Below are 17218 nucleotides of genomic sequence, written 5' to 3'. Positions count from 1 at the left end.
TGCTCCAGTGCAATTATACTCAAGAATCTACACCGCCACTCCAGACACATTTTGCAAGCACAGTATGCAGGAACCAGGAAATACTACGCATTTATTTATAAGACTTGCCAGGCTAAAATGGTACCATTCCATGACACAGTAAACTCTCCTTAATTTGGCCTTCAAGGGACCAGTGTTTAACTGAAAGTTTGTGTTATCGACTGAGCCTGAACAAACTGGTGAAAACCATTTGCATCACAGTAATTTCACCTAATTAACAACTGCATGACAGTTGTCTGCACTGTACACACGTAAGAACGACGATTTCTTGCCACTTCTTTGTTTGTCTCACATATACTATTGCCCCAAAATCATCCTCTACTACACTCTTCACAGTGCAATGCAGTAGCACAAAATGAAGGTCTATGAAACTGCACGTGTCCAGTGCACAGGAAGCAGTCCGCGAGGGATGCATGCATTAAAACATCCCAAAATAACAGTGATACGCCAAGCGGCATATGGTGCGACTGGCTGATGTGCAAACCTGATCGCAGACATGGGACGGCGTGAAGTTGAGGAAAGCGAAACTGAAACTATGCAACTGAACTTTATTTCTGAAAACTGTCAATGTGGCTGCGAACGAAATGTACATGCATCACTGTTCCATGCAATTCAGTTTTGGGGCAGTCTATTTCGGTGAGCACTGGCTGTGCATCCCTCGACGAGACTTCCCATTCGATTAACTGGAGCGAGCCCTTCCATGTCCCAATTAACGAGTATGCAAAACCAACTAGCCAGTCACTATGTGTCATAGACTCACATGGGAGCTGCCTGGGACTGTGCTCCTAGTTCAAATTATCTAAGTTAATGGGAGAAGTTCACAACACTGTATTGTCCTTGGCTTCCCAGGTAAGGTGAGACTGTCTTAGTGCTGGGGTTTAACATCCCATAGCGACTCAGGGGGACGCCGTAGATTCTGCATTGGCATCGCACAGTACACGGGCTTTTCGAATGCTGAACACAGGCAGAACAGTTCTGCAAACAACACTCGCACTTTTCTGCCCTAACCAGCAAACAACACGAACCAATTTCAACAAAGTGGATCTCCGCTGGAGCAATGAGAATGCATCTTTTATATAGGGAGAATCAGAATAGGGGTACCCTATTCTGCCCATTCATCGCAGTGTTGTCAAATTACCCCTAACTGGTAAGGTCCCCCTATTCTGAAGCTCCCTTATTATACACAAGACCGCAGTCAAAATTAAAAACACACGGTGAGCCTACAATACATTCTGCCACGGCTACTTCTAGCCATGTTGTAGGAGACAGGTAAGCAGTGTGAAGGTTATGGCGACCAATTGGAAAGACCCACCAACAGTGATTGGTACAAACACAGCATGTGAAACACACAGCCCCACTGTAAGCCAAGTCTCATGAAAGCACTGATGCCCATTGGCACAGTTGGATTGGACACAGGTACACACATCCAGATATCAAACAGGATAGTGAACAGCATCTCTTGACCAGCTCATTATTACGACAGCAATACCACTACTACAGAATAACAAACTTATGCACAGCTGCAATAGTCACTCATGCTTCACACACCAGTAATATGCAAGTTAACATCCAGACTGTCAACTACTGCACAAAGGTGTTTGGAATGCAAAGGAAAAAAATGAACCATGATAAGATACAACACATCCCTTTGAATCCAGACAGTTAAGTACCAATGCCAGTGTGTTCTTGTCCCGGTGGCACTAAAAGAGGGCTACAATTTCAAACAAAGTTTGAGAGCTGAAGGCAGCAGAAAAGCTCCTGCTGTTGCACCAGAGTATTTTGCAGAAGCACAGGCAGCAATGACACAGTCCCAAAAGGAAACAGTGCTGTTTGATTGCACACAAGCCTCATCCCACACATAAAAACTGAGCAAGAAGGCCTTGATGACACAGTGCTTAATTTACTTGCAGCTAAAAAGGAAAATTCACAACATGCAGACGTCTATAAAATGTCAGCCACAAATGATTCCTGCCGCCAAGCAAGCAGCAGGGCCAGACAGCTGCTCGCAGGTTTCGATGAATCCAGCAAGGGGAAAAACAGGAAGGAGACAGCTGTCACTGAATGGCAAAAGGCACAGGAATGGGTCCTGCCACAACCCGAGCCTAGATCTTCAGATCCTCCTGAGCGCCGAGATTGGCAATGGTTTTCTTGATGCGGAGTGCTGTAAGCCGGGCGGCTGAATTGTGGTACCAGCACTCCTTCATGATCTTGGACATGACCCGCAGAGCCTGTGCCACAAAACAGTCTCAGAGAGCACTGAAGGAGGAGGTGCACCTTGCTCACCTCACACGACTGCCAGCGGTTGGGGAGGGCAGGCCTCTGGCGATCTGTGCACACTGCCTTGCGCATCTCCTCAATGGTTGGGTCAGCAGGCACCAGGTCATAGTAGGGAAGCTGGTAGTCCTCATAGATGCCTGCAACCACACACTCAGTAAGAATCCAGCTCAATAGTAACTGATTTGTGTGTCGTATTTATACAAGGTGCCCCAGCTATTTTAGTCATGGGCTAAAAAACACCATACTTGAGGTAGGCCAGAGAAACCAGTTGCATAGACCAGCAATCTTGCGTACCACAGGCAACATTTTTTTTTGTTACTCATTAATTAGTAATTAGAGTACTTTTCATAAATACTGATTTTAGACAAAAAACGTAATTTTCACAGTTGGAGAGCACCTTCAAGAAAGCACCACTTCATTATTTGCATAAAGAAAGCCTTCCAAGTTTCTTTCTGAGCTTCTAAGAAAGCCCACAAAATGAAAAATAGAACTCGTGACTACTGCATTCACACGCCACAACTGTGCTGCTCTCAAATGATGGTTTCAGCGAACAAATCTGCTGCGGCCCCATTGCAGCGGTAGGCCGATATGCTAGCGATGATTGCAGAGAGCTTAGCTGCAAATTGCACCGTCATGTACACTAACTGGCTGATGCACGTGAAGAAACAATAGCAGACACATTGGCATAAGTGCGCTACAAAGAGCCATAGCTGATTTCATTCGCTCAAACCATGAGCAGCACAATCATGGCCTTTGGAACTCAGAAAAAGATACATGTGAGGTTAATATTTAATATTAGTAATATAATATTTAATACTTTGTTAATAAAGAAGAACTTCATCAATACGTTCCCGGTTTATATGACTGCCCATTTCAAACAGTCAAAATCGCGGGAAGTAAAAGCCTCCCATAAAGTTACACAGTTTTCCTCCCGGTTAATACAAAAACACATTAACAATACAATAACTAAATAACACGATTTCCTAATTACTAAGCTCAAATTTTCAACAAACTGTGATCATAATATGTACAGTGATCAACCAGACACGTGCTGACATGCTAGGGGGCCGAACCTGGGGACTCGCAATATGAAAAACAGTGGCGCTCGCTTGCTACGGCTGCTTTCCTGCAGTGCCTAAGTGCAAAGGGCCGAAGCATCAAAGAACACAACGAGCCAACATACGAGACACCCATTACTGCAGAGGAGAAACGTGGTGGCTTCTTTGCAGTGCCTTATGGGTGCATAGGGATGAACCATTTGGTAACTACAACTACAAGCTTACATACAAACAGGCCAGGCCTGGGGGATGCAGCATGAGCAAAAACATGGCAAATGTAAGCCATCGCAATGGCTTCTCCATATGTCACTTGTGTAACAGAGCGAAGCAGCCGGAAACAAGCAAGGTCCTAAACTATTTCGCTTGTTACAGTCGAACCCGGATAATTTGAATTTTGGCTACACCGAACTCGCGGAATATCTCTGAAAATCCCATGTAAAAGTATAAGAAACCTGCGCCGTATATCGAACTCAATTTCACCGGTCGTTCGATATATCGAACACCGCATCCCGCACTGGAAGGTGCGCCTTCCCCAAAAGCGATCGCATCACCCTCGGCCGTATGCCGCGTGACATTTTCAAGCCGCGCGCGGAAGGAATGAAAAGGAACAGTTCAACGACGGCTAGTCTAGGGCAGCGCCGCACTCTTTCCCCAAAGGCGCGCTCATCTACGGTGATCATTTGTCGTGCGCCAGCACGTGACTTTAGCAAGCCATGTGCGTGAAGAAATGAGAGGAAACCGGTTTGGCAATGGCCGGTACGGAGCAGACGCAGCCAATGCAGCAGTGGTGTTTGGGAAAGGAAAAAAACGAGATATAGCGAAGTGCAAGGGTAAGCCCATTCTACTGCCAAGCTTTCTTTCTCCTTCCTCTCTCTTTCCCGGCCTTCGTTCGCAGCAGCACACACTACGCATGCGCCGACAAGCCAGCTCAGCCCGTGGCAGATAGAATGTCGGACGCTTTCTCCAGTGCGTGTTGTGAACCCTCTGTGTGTGGCGAGTGACGTGCGATGTGCATCTTGTGTTGTCGTGCTGAACGTGCAGCATAGCGTAAGCTATGGTGGCTGTGGATGTTAAGAAGTGGCAGATTTGTGTGTCTGTGTGTGTTTTTGCGGGAGTCGTCAATCCTTGTTGTCGTGCTGAACCTACGGCCTAGCGTAAGCTATGGCGGCTGCGGACATTAAGAAGCGGCATTTTTTTTTGTGCGAGCCGTCCATCCTTGTCATCATGCTGAACGTGCAGCGTAGCGTAGGCTATGGGGGCTGCAAACGTTAGGAAGCGGTGTGTTTTTTTTTTTTTTTTGTGAGAGTCATCCATCCTTGCATTTATGAATCAATGAAAGCACGCGGTCAGCTGCAATCATGACACCGGCTTTTAGCATTGTTCGGTTCAAACAGCATTTGCAGCTATCACACTTTCCAATGATTTCGTGGCAGTGGACTCCACCTGCCCCAAGTGCAGCATGATAAATTGAACCAGGTTTGTGCAATCAAGCCATCACGGGCACTCTGCCAAGTTCGCTCCCCACCACCACAGGAGCTAGTATAAAAAGTATAGTCAAAAGATAAACATGCAGTGACGTTATCGCTGCGCAGCATCTTGGCGCGCTGCCAACAATTGAGCTGGGGATGCAATGGCCTAAACGGAGGGACGCGGCACTTACTAATGCTTTTTTCTTTCTAAATTCTCAGTGGCGAAAGTGGAGGGTAGGTTCATTATGCGAAAGGGTTAATTACGCGACAAATACGGCATCATTTTTCACGATCGGAAGCGGCATCTCAAGTCGATTTCTATATATCAAATTATCGATATATCGAACTATTTTGCGATCCCCTTCAAGATCGATATATCCGGGTTCGACTGTATATATTATCAAATGCAAGTGAAGCAATAGGCTTCATATCTGAGGTGATCACCACACAGGTCAAAATCTAGATTATAACAATGAAGCGATCAATAATGTGCTCCAGATAACCTAGTGGATTACACTGCAAGCCACAAGAGAGAACAGGAAAGCAGATGACAAACCCTACCCACGCCCCTTGTATTTCGTGCTGTGTTATGTACTTACACAGAGAGTAGAGAAAGTGGTATCAAGTGCCAAGTCTATGGCTAAACTTGGCGTAAATTAGATGTTCAAGATGCAGACAACAAACCTTCCTTGTAAACAATGTCTATAATAACTAACAAGCAGTGAGAAGCCAGCTGAGTTTGTCCCGTATCCACACTGAACAACGCACCTCCAATGTTGCAGCGGCGCGCAATCTCCCAAAGCACGAGTCCCAGGGCATAGATGTCGGCTCGCTTGAATGAGTCAAAGTGGTTCATGTTGATGCTCTCATCCAGCACCTCAGGTGCCAAGTACCGTTTGGTGCCCACACGTGGGTTGGGCGGGATGTCAACAGAATTGGTGGCCGAGTCGTAGCGCACTGCCAGTCCAAGGTCAGCGATGGCACAGGCCCCACTGCTCTTCACAAGAATATTTTTGCTCTTGATGTCCCGATGTGCAATGGCTGGCTTGCCTGAAAACACAGGTACGCTAAAATGGCGGCATATGACAACCCTCCTAGCTCCGTTTTTGGCACAACACAAAAATCAATGAAAGGGGCCCACTCTAAACAGGAAATCGAATGAAAACAGATGATATAAACAGGGGAGCCTGGTGAATAAATTATGTCTTCAAAACTGCACTCCCCAATACGTGAATCACAAACTCAGCTATGAGCTCACATAAGGATAAAAAAAAAACGCTAGTGATGTCACTGCAAAATGATCAGAAAATATACAAGATAGGAAGCAGTCTGTCAAGCATACATGCATAGGAGTGAGCGAATATTGGAAATTTCAAATCGGATATGTTTGTTGATTTATATTCGAAATAAAATTGCCAGTGGCTTAGCTCTGCTATGCCTGGATATACGCGGTGTAAAGCATGCGAAGTAGTGCGCGGCGCAACTGTCGTAAACATGGCTCCGGCTAAAGTTCACGCGACAGAGAGGAGGTCACGCCTCAGAGAGGAGCGTGCGCCAGCGGCGGTGAGGAGCACGCACAGGCTGCGGCGAGGAGGCGACGCACCTGCGCCTCTTGTAGCGTCACGCGGCTCTCGCGCATGCGCATAACTGGCGGCGCACACTCATGCGAAACTCGGCTCTGACCCACATAGTGTAGCTTTATGGTATAAAAACTCATGAAGCGGTACTTCGGGCCGTTTCGTCGATTCAGTGAACTTAATTATGAGGTGCTGTAACGCAACCGCCGTCATGCCATTCCTCGCGTCCTGACATTGTGCACATAGTGCGGCTTAAGCCGTATTGGCAGTGATCACGGAGAACCCTTCCTTGTTTCGCCATCTGCAAGCAAGATGTTCCGAGATTCAGTGTGCACGGTTGTTAATTCAGTTTGGATTTAGCATAGGGACGATGCTGCTTTTCGAAGGGAGGCAGTGTAGCATCTGCGACCATTCACACACTAAACGACGGTCTGAATTTAGCACTTCACGCACACATCGTCAGTTCTTGACGTCGACGGCCGTCCAGCACGGGCTTGTCGTCCACACTCTCTTGGCCATCTTTGAAGAGCTTGTGCCACTTAAAAACTGCAGTCTGTGACATGCTTTCATCCTTGAACACTTGGCGAATCATGCCCAACATCTCCGTACCTCATTTTCCCAGTCCAACACAAATTTGATAACGTACCGCTGCTCAATTTTTCGCTGCATTTGCACTTGCACCAGTCACTAGACAGGGATCCACTGAAAACACCATCTAGCCTGAATGCTCACAGACGACCGGAAGCATCCCCCACCACCGCGCACTGCAACGCACAGTCGCATTAGGAAAACATTGTTCCCGATATTTTTTATACAAATCCTGTAGCAAACAAAGCTGAGTCAGCTGTGCATATTTTCATTCACTTTAGAGGCACTTTTGATTTCATATGATCCCCATTTTGTGTGACTTGGCTGCATGAGGATATACACGACGATGAAATCATGCCGCCCAGTTATCACCTATATTGGTGCACTGGTGGTTTAGCTGTATTACGTAGATGTCTGTGAACAAAGTGCAAAAAGTCCTTTGTTGAAAATTTGCCCTTTTGGAGTGCGATATATCGTCCTCCTGATGCTGATGACTCTTTCATGGACTGTTTACATGACCGCCGCAAACAGTTAGCAGAAAAGAATGTTGTCATTACAGGGATTTCAACCCGATTCATTGGAGCTGCTTGAATTATGGAATTTCCAGATCAGCAGTACTAGATATGATGGTCGATGCGTTTGCGAATTCACTCATTGCACCGCGATCTTTTATCTGTCACACAGCTGTTTCATGGATCACAAGTTTCAGTAGAACAAGGAATTTCTGACACAAGTTGATATTTTTACGGTGGCTATCAAAAAATCAGATGCAACTGCAAAAAAGACAGAATAGTCAAAGATGTTTCCAGGGCTAATGATGTCGCATTAATTGATTACTTGGATATCCCCATTTTAAGCTTTTCACAGATGCTCCTCTTGCTTGGACCATGTAAATGCATGATCCACAGTATTTTTAAATAAAGTGAAAAAAAAAATTACTCGGATGAAACGTTTGATGGATGCATGATTTCCATTCTTCGACGATTGGTTTTGCAAGGCTTCACGAGACAGCTGATGCACATATATCAGCTGTCTTGTTACCTTTGCTTCCAACATGACTAGATAGGTACCTAGCAGAATTTAAAGGGCTCCTGAAAGACAGTAATACTCTAATGCAAGTAATATGCAAGTTAAATTTACAAATAATTTTTATGAAGGGCACAAACCTCCCATGCAATGTCACATGGGCTTGCTGGACACTCTTAAGTTATGCGGGCGGGACGGGGCATGGTGGGGCACCATCGCGACTCGTATTCTTGCTTTTTTTATGGCATGCCAGCGTCTCCCGACTTAGGGGGGGAGGAGAAGCATCATTTTCTATCGCCCATATCTTCAGTGCAATAAAGGTAGCTTAAAGATTTTTGCGGTGCAGTGACGATAGAATACCTGTTGCGCGTTTTCTAGCTTTTGTAAATAGGTTTTGATGGGCCCTTTATTTTTTTGACCTCATGTTTCGGATGTTGTTATGCAATGTATTATATTTTTCACAAAGGGTTCTGTTGCATATTTGGAGTGTAGTACAGTGATTACGTTGAGAGAGTCGTTGTAGATTATACTCTTCTCAAAGTTGCTCTCTACTATTTTTACTACAGCTAAGAAGATGGCATAACATTCAGCAGTGAACACTAATGCCCATTTGGGCAACCTAACTGTTTTCTTGGTATTGCTTTCAACTATACCACTATAAAATGTTCTGTGATCTTCATATTTTTCTTCTAGGGTCAGGAACCCCTCCTGTAACCAACATGTGTTAGTGTAGACTTTGTTGTTTGTGAAACTGTGTTAGAGTAAGGTCACATACAAAGGGGAACCCATTCCAAGGTGGCAATGGGTTACGACTTCGTGCAATATCGGGAAGTTGTGTTGTGTTGTACTGTGTTGGGTTTAATGGCGCATAAGCAACTGAGGCCATCATACACCAAGCTCAAGTCCAATATCGGGAAGTGTATCCAGTATGTTTAGTTGTTGGCATCTCTCTTCAAAGCGTAGGAGTAGTGGTCTGACTGTCACTGTTCTGGATAGGCCCTGAACGAATCTTTAGAATGTATGAACATGTGAGCATGGTTCTTCTGTCCTAAGAGACAGCTTGTTTGTTTCTACACAAAGACTGTTTATAGGTGATGTACTGTAGGCACCGGTTGAAGGACCTGAATTATGTAGTGTCAGATTGTTTTACACTATGCAGCCATAATATAGGTAAGGGCGTACAACAGATGTATGTGCAAAAGGCAAGTCTGGTCAGACCCTCGGTGCTTACATGAGAGGAGTGCACTGATAGATTTAGAAGCTTTCTTTTTGAGGACGTTTGTATGAGGAAGTAATGAGACCTTTCTGTCAAAAGTTAAACCTAGAAATTTACGTTCACGTTTTACTGATAGTGTAATTTCATTCAAGTAGATGATGGGGCCACTGAGCAATCCTCATCTAAGAGAACGGCTACCGATTTTTGTGGGGGAAACGTGCAACCCCTCTTATCTGCCCATGCTGCCGCTCATTTACAGTTAGCTCTATCTGCCTTTCACATGTTGCTACACTAGATAATGAGCATGCAATTTGCGGGTCGACAACGTAAACAGAGTACATAATGGACTTCGGGATTATTTTCATTTCAGAGTTCATTTTTAATATCAAAAAAGTAGTATTAAAATGCACCCCTGAGGCACACCATTTTCTTATGTGAAGTTGTTGGAAAGGGTGAAACCAGGACGTACTTGAGCATCATGCCACAAATTCCAAACTCTCGCAAGTAACGCAAGTTCTCGAACCTCCATGTGGTATCATAGGCTTTTTCGAGGTCAAAAAAGACTGCAAGACAGCGTTGTTTGCGTATAAAGGCACCTCAAATTGCATTTTCTAGGTGGACTGGGTCATCAGTTGTTGAAAATGTTTTCTTAAAACCACACTAGGTAAATATCAAAAAGTTTAGAACAGGACTCGAGAACAAACTTCAATCTGAACAAACATCAACCTACTATTCAGAATGCTTTCAAACACAAGACAGCACGTCAGGTCTATTGCTTGGGGAAGACTTGGCAGGTTTCAAGAGTGTTATTATAATGCTTTTCTTTCATCAGACCCTGGTGCAGTGCATTTTCCGACCAAAAGTACTCTATTTATTTCAAGAGTAATTAAAAGGTTCATTTGAACTGCCAGCCGTCGAGAGTTTTTGTTTTTCTGCTGCTGTCATGTACTTTATGTGTACCAAATTGTTTTCACTGTACAACTTCTGAGGACTCAAGGATAGCTGAGCAATAATGCAAACAGTGAACTTTCAGTCATTTCAGGGGTGGAAGCAGGCTCTTAAGCATTTTAGAGCAGCTTTCGAGCAGTAAAATGACAGTTTTGGAGCATGTTTCTAAGGTCAAATGCTTTTAATAATTGCAAATTTCTATTTCTGTCATTCAAAAATATCCAATTTGATTCCTTGAGCAGCAAATGGAATGCTTGCTTCTACACTTCATACCAGAACAATGAGATTTACTAAAAAATTTTCACTATTTTGACCTGACAGACTCAAGCACCACCAGTATTCTGACAGTACATTTCTGCTCCCTATTTTGTGCATATCCTTTTTTATCATATCAGTAGTGTCTTCAGGGAGGGCACTCAGAGGGTCTCCTTCACATTCTAATCATGGTTTTGCTTGAGCAACATCAGAGCTTCAACATAGTGCAACTGCGTGGATTTCCAATACTCTTTAGAACCTTCCTAGTGTTTAGCACCTTTGTGGCGTAATGAATGATTCAACAATGCTTTTCTGTGATGTAGGCTTGCCATGCTTATTACTAACAGATGGTGAAGCACCTGGTTGTTTTCACAGCACAACCAACAACTCATGCAGTTCCTAGCTGCCAGACAAGTTTCTTAACGACGTGATATAGTCTACATGACTGTTTTTCTTCTCTCACCACCAGAGATTCAAAAGGCTGGGAGAAGGTGCTATGTTAAGCGCACAAAACATTTTTGTTGCAATAACTTCCCTCTAATCACTTGTGGCTTGCTTAAAATTTACTTTATTATGATCTAATGCTTTTATGGCAATTTTATATGTACTATTAGGACCAATGCAAGGTGCATTATAACTATATCGCTAGTGTGCTACCATCGTTTTGACTATGGCGGTGCCTGTAGTATGCACACGCATCTCACAGCATGCCACCTGCTGAGCTACTTAGAGTCACTTAATCGAATTGCATTAAATCACGTGTTCTGTAAGAAATATCATTAACTGCCCACTGTACGGAAAAACCGTGCTCCGCGAAATGCAGCCGTTTTGGAGTATTTTTGGAGTGTAGTGTCGCACCAACGCTCGGTGAGTGTTGCAAAGACGAGCGTATGTAAAAAGACGCGTGCTAAAAAAGAAGAGGTCAGACAAAGAAGACGACGCAAGAGACTGTCCTGCTAGTTAAACGTTCGATGAGGATATCGACCTGAGACTGAACGTATTCTTACATTTGGTGGAGGCTGCTCTTTGTTCCCTCCTCTCACGCTGGAGCCTCGCAGTCGCACACTCGCTCCGCCATCTGCTATGCCTGAGGGTCAGTGGCGCAGATGACCAGGATGTGGATGATTGGCTATCCTCAGATGAACGCGTAAGCACATACAACAAGTGGGACGATACCACCAAGTTAGCTAATGTCCTCTTCTACCTGACAGATGTAGCTAATTTATGGTTTCGCAACCACGAACCCGACCTGCCCACCTGGTCGGCCTTTAAAACGAGCTTTTCCGAGGTGTTCGGGCGCCCCGCTGTGCGCAAACTCCGCGCCGAACAACGCCTCGAAGCCCGCACTCAGCTTCATGAGGAAACATTCACCAGCTACATAGAGGACATTGTGGATCTTTGTAAACGTGTTAATCCTTCTATGTCCGAAGCTGACCAAATCACCAAAATCCTGAAGGGAATCTCCGACGATGCGTTTCGATATGTTGACGGCCAGAAACCCGCAAACCGTCGTCGAAGTGGTTCAGCTTTGTCAAAGTTACGATGTCCTCAAGAGGCAACGAGCTTCTACTCGACGTTCTGTCATGAACGATCGGTTAATTCCGCCACCGACAGCATGCGGCCTCGCATCTGAACTGCCTTCCCTCATTCCCGAGATCAAGGCTTTTATATGGGAAGAAGTGGCTCGCCAACTGTCGCTCCATCCTGCTTCTGCCGCAACCACCCAATCGCTAGATCCTGCACTTCGACGCACCATCCAGGAGCAAGTTGCAGAAGTTTTACCGCCAAGCTCTCAACTTACGCCTGTGACAGCCCCGCTAACGTACGCCGCTGTCACTGCCAGACCACCACCGTGCCCTGTCGCATATGCTGCACCGTTACTACCACCACCACCTCCGCCCCGCCCTTATCTGCCTCCTCGACGCCCGGCCAACATCCATGGCGGACCTCCGATAACCGCCCAATCTGTTATTCATGTGGCGTTCCTGGCCCCGTCGCCCGGCTTTTCCACTAGCGCGCGCAGTCGTACCGCAGTGGCCCCCGCCTGTACAGTTCCAACTACAGTGCCAACTATGAACCTTCCCCTCCCCCTCTTGCTACTGGCACCTCTACGGACTCATTTTATCCTGACCGCTCCTCCCACTCCTCCCGCCAATCACCGTCTCCCCGTCGTCGTTCCCTCTCGCCGCTGCACCGTCGCTCTTCTGCTGGCCCGGAGGAAAACAAATAACTGCAGTTCCGGTGGCAAGAACTGCGTTTTCTTCTACTTGTGCAAGTCCTCAGTCTTCCCCGGCTAAAGTTATAAAAGTGTTTGTTGATGGCGTCGCAGTTCTCGCGCTTGTGGACACTGGCGCCGCTGTGTCTGTTATAAGTGCCAACCTTTGCCGCCGACTTCGTAAAGCTACGATGCCTGTTTCAAAACTTTTTCTCTGAACTGCCAGCTCACATCGCATTCAACCCCTTGCGGCGTGCACAGCTAGAATTGTCATTAAGGGTATTTTATTTGTCGCCAAATTTCTTGTGCTGTCTCACTGCTCTCGCGAACTGATTCCGGGTTGCGACTTTCTCACCAGTCATCATGCGATTATTGATTGTGCCCGAGCCAGCATCAAATTGTCTCCGCTTTCACCTGCCGCCTCGTCCGACACACCGCTCCACGTCGATACCATAACCGTTGCCGAAGATACTGACATCCCCGCCTACTCTACCGTCCTTGTGCCCGTTTCCTGCGCCTGCTTTTCCGATTCGACTGTTGTTTTCACTCCGACTCATGCCGCTAATCGTCGCCATTGCTTAGTCCTGCCTTTCGCCCTTCTGTGGTGGCAACAGCGCCATGTATGTTTCTAACCCGTTTCCTTGTCCGTCAATGCTTCTTCGTAGGGAATGTCTTGGTCATGTCGATTCCTTTGATGACGCTAAGACATATGACGTCTCAGAAGACCCAGCCCTACGTCAGCTCGATACTACTGACTTGCCTGTTCTTTACAGAACGACAACTCCACTTCAGTTTTTTCTCGCTGCCTTGATGCCAGTCTTTCAGCAGATCAACGTGACCAGCTCGTCACCTTGCTTCGGAGCTTCCGTTCCTCATTTGACTTTCCTCAGACATCTTTGGGGCGCACATCCGTTGTCACTCATTGCATCGACACCGGTACGCACGCCCCGATACACCACCGCCCTTATCGCGCATCGGCTGCAGAACGTCAAGTTATCACCGAGCACGTTAATGACATGCTTCAGCGCGGCATCATCTAGCCTTCGCACAGCCCTTGGGCTTCTCCAGTTGTTCTCGTGAGGAAAAAGGATGGCTCTATCCGGTTCTGCGTTGATTACCGGCGACTGAACAAGATAACGCGAAAGGACATGTACCCCCTGCCACGTATTGATGACGCACTCGATTTCCTTCAAGGTGCCGAATTCTTTTCATCTCTAGACCTGCGCTCGGGCTACTGGCAGGTACCCATGGCAGCCGACGATCGACCAAAAACTGCTTTTGTGACACCTGACGGCCTCTATGAATTTAACGTCATGCCGTTTGGATTGTGCAGCGCTCCGGCCACCTCCGAACGTATGATGGACACAATTCTGTGCGGACTCAAGTGGCATGACTGTCTTTGTTACCTGGACGATGTTGTCGTGTTCTCAAAAGATTTTGCGTCACATTTGGACCGACTCGAGCGTGTGCTGAGGTGTTTGACTGACGCCGGCCTGCAACTAAACTTGAAAAAGTGCTGCCTTGGGGCTCGCCAGCTTCCTATATTGGGACACGTTTTTTCGAAAGACGGTGTTCATCCAGATCCTGCGAAACTCCGTGCAGTAGCTGAGTTTCCACGCCCAACTTCTCTAAAGGAGCTGCATAGTTTTATCGGGCTGTGCTCGTATTTTCGTCACTTCGTCCGCAATTTCGCTTCGATCATCTCGCCACTGGATGGGCTCCTTGCCGGTGACGCCATTCTTTCGTCTTGGACGTCCGACTGTGATAACGCCTTTTCGACGCCTCGGCGCCTTCTAGTGTCACCTCCGATTCTCCGCCATTTTGACCCTGTGGCGCTTACCGAACTTCACATTGATGCCAGCGGTGTAGGTCTTGGCGCTGTTCTTGCACAACGAAAGCACAGCTGCCCAGAGTATGGTGTTGCGTATGCCAGCCACACCTTAGCAAAGGCCGAAAAAAATTATTCTGTAACCGAGAAGGAGTGCTTGGCCATCATTTGGGCCATTGGGAAGTTCCGCCCATATCTCTACGGTCATCCCTTCTCTGTTGTCACGGCCCATCACGCACTCTGCTGGTTGTCCACCCTTAAAGATCCATCCGGACGTCTTGCTCGTGGGCGCTCGGCTTACAAGAGTACGACATTCAGGTCACATATCGGTCTGGCCGTAAGCATTCTGATGCCGACGCCCTGTCTAGGTCACCTCTTCAATGCGGCTCTGACTCGACAGCTATCACCGTAGGTGACTCATCTTCGCTAGAAATTGCCAACATGCCAAATGAACAAAGGCAAGAGCCTTGGATCGCTTCTCTTCTTGCGCTTCTATCTACACCTTCTCTGCGCCCAGCTTCTCGAACGCTTCGTCGCCAAGCTCGTCATTTTGCCATCCGCGACAGCATGCTTTACCGCCGAAATCACCTTTCCGACGGACGCAAGTGGCTCCTTGTCATTCCTCGGCACCTCCGTTCGGAAATATGCACTGCTTTTCACGCCGATCCTCAGTGTGCCCACGCCGGAGTGTTGAAAACTTACACTCGTCTTCACCTCCGCTATTACTGGCGGGGTATGTACCGCTTCGTGCGTCATTACGTCCGCGGATGCCAGGAATGCCAACGTCGCAAAACCCCTCCACACCACTCCACCGTTCTGATACAGCCCTTGCCCTGCCCCAGCCGGCCATTCGACTGTGTGGGTATTGATCTTTACAGGCCACTGCCAGTCACTTCAGCTGGTCATCGTGGCTGTTGACCACCTTACCTGCTATGCAGAAACATCCTCGTTACCTTCGGCGTCGGCGCCAGACGTTGCGTCTTTCGTCCTGCACCATCTTGTTCTGCGCCACGGATCACCTAAAGAATTGCTCAGTGACCGCAGCCGTGTTTTTCTTTCCGAGACCATTGAAGCCCTTCTTAAGCAGTGCCGCATTGTCCACCGCTCTACCTCGGCTTACCATCCGCAGACAAATGGCATGACGGAACGTTTTAATCGCACCTTGAGTGACATGCTGGCCATGTATGTCGCGTCCGACCACTCAAACTGGGACCGGATTCTCCCGTTCGTCACGTACGCTTACAATACTGCAATACAAAGCACGACCGGCTTCTCTCCCTTTTTCCTTTTATACGGCCGTGAACCCACCTCAACTATGGATACCGTACTCCCTTATCGCCCTGACAACTCCGAATCGACCACAGTCTCTCAAGCGGCCGCATATACAGAAGAATGTCGCCAGTTAGCCCGATCATTGAAATCCCAGAACCACGGTCACCAGCAGTTCCTTCGCGCACCGACTTGTCCAGCTCCTTCATACACCACAGACTCCCTCGTGTGGCTTTAGGTTTCGGCCACTCCTTCCGGCCTCTCTACGAAACTTGCTTCCAAGTATCATGGTCCATATTGGGTTATTTGCCAGACCTCTCCGGTGAACTGCTTAATAGAACCGCTTGCACCGACACCAGATATGCGTCGCCGTGGGTGTGAACCAGTGCACGTTGACCGCCTCAAGTCCTGTTATGACCCGCCTGTTGTGTCGACGCCATGAGTCGGCAGGATGCCTCCTTTTTCTCCCGGGGATAATTGTAGTGTTGCACCAATGCTCGGTGACTGTTACAAAGAAGACGAGCGTATGTAAAAAAGCGCGTGCTATAAAAGAAAACGTCAGACAAAGAAGACGATGCAAGAGACTGTCCTACTGGTTAAACGTTTGACGGGAACATCGACCTGAGAACCTGAGAGTGAACGTACTCTTACAGAAGCAATATATCATTTTAGAGCAGGATGGAGCTGGGAAAATAGTTTGGAGCGGAGCAGCACTTCCACCCCTTTCATATGAAAATACTTTTTCAAGGTTTGATTCAGGGCAGAATAGTGGCCAGTCAGCTAGATGAAGTTTCGCATGGTTTGGTTAGGGTGATGGATGGTGAGGATGCAGGTTGATTATGACAGGTAAATTATCATTTCCATATGGGTTATCAATCAGTAAATACAAACTGTGAACTAAAAGACAAATCCACGCAGCTCATTTTTCCACTGTTCGGGGTATGTGTGATTGCTAGTATTTAATAGGCAGATATTGTTACAGATGATAAAATTTTGTAAACTACGGCCTCTGGTGTTTGTTTGTCCACTTCCACAAAAGGAGGAGTGAGCATTTAAATCTCTGGTCGTTGTTTCAGAAGGTGTGTTAGCAGTGCGACTGGTAAGTGTTGTTCAACGTAAATAGAGCCTGTTTTAATATAGCAGCATGTGGCTGCTTATCGCAACTCTTATGCACCGACGTGAAGATATTTATATTGGGTTTTATGGCGCAAAAGCAACCAAGGCTACGCTGCGCCAAACACAAGGTTGAAACTGATGATAGATGTTAAAATGGTATATCTTGGTTGTTATAGTTTGTTTAAAATGTTGGCATCTTTGGAACTTAAAAATCTGTGCAGAATCAACAAGTGCTTGTTCACATAAAAGGAGCATGGGGTGTAATGGGATATGTTCTTTATAAAATAATGTAAAATATTTTTTCCTTAGATATTCTAGTTCTGAACAGGCAATTAGG

The 17218-nt window shown here is 46.7% G+C and overlaps 1 protein-coding gene across 10 annotated transcripts in view; it reads right to left on the bottom strand.

Moving 5' to 3' along the window:
* Nucleotides 1-571: 571 nt before the first annotated feature.
* The window catches only part of babo (TGF-beta receptor type-1 babo), a 208220-nt gene continuing 191573 nt past the window's right edge, over nt 572-17218 (bottom strand). For 9 of the 10 annotated variants that reach the window (XM_084591590.1, XM_084591591.1, XM_084591588.1 and 6 more), the window contains 3 exons: nt 5612-5893; nt 2323-2453; nt 572-2267 (listed from right to left, as the gene is read on the bottom strand). In XM_084591590.1, the coding sequence (XP_084447716.1) occupies nt 2142-2267; nt 2323-2453; nt 5612-5893 (539 nt within the window). In that variant the 3' untranslated portion in view covers nt 572-2141. The remainder of the gene's footprint in view (nt 2268-2322; nt 2454-5611; nt 5894-17218) is intronic. The other variant, XM_084591597.1, reaches the window with a different exon arrangement.

The sequence above is a fragment of the Amblyomma maculatum genome, chromosome 1, assembly GCF_055883805.1.
Source record: "Amblyomma maculatum isolate TAMU_Amacu chromosome 1, ASM5588380v1, whole genome shotgun sequence".
Classification (NCBI taxonomy): Eukaryota; Metazoa; Arthropoda; class Arachnida; order Ixodida; family Ixodidae; genus Amblyomma; species Amblyomma maculatum.
Note: the sequence above shows the minus strand (reverse complement) of the source record. Positions and strands in the feature narration are given on the sequence as shown.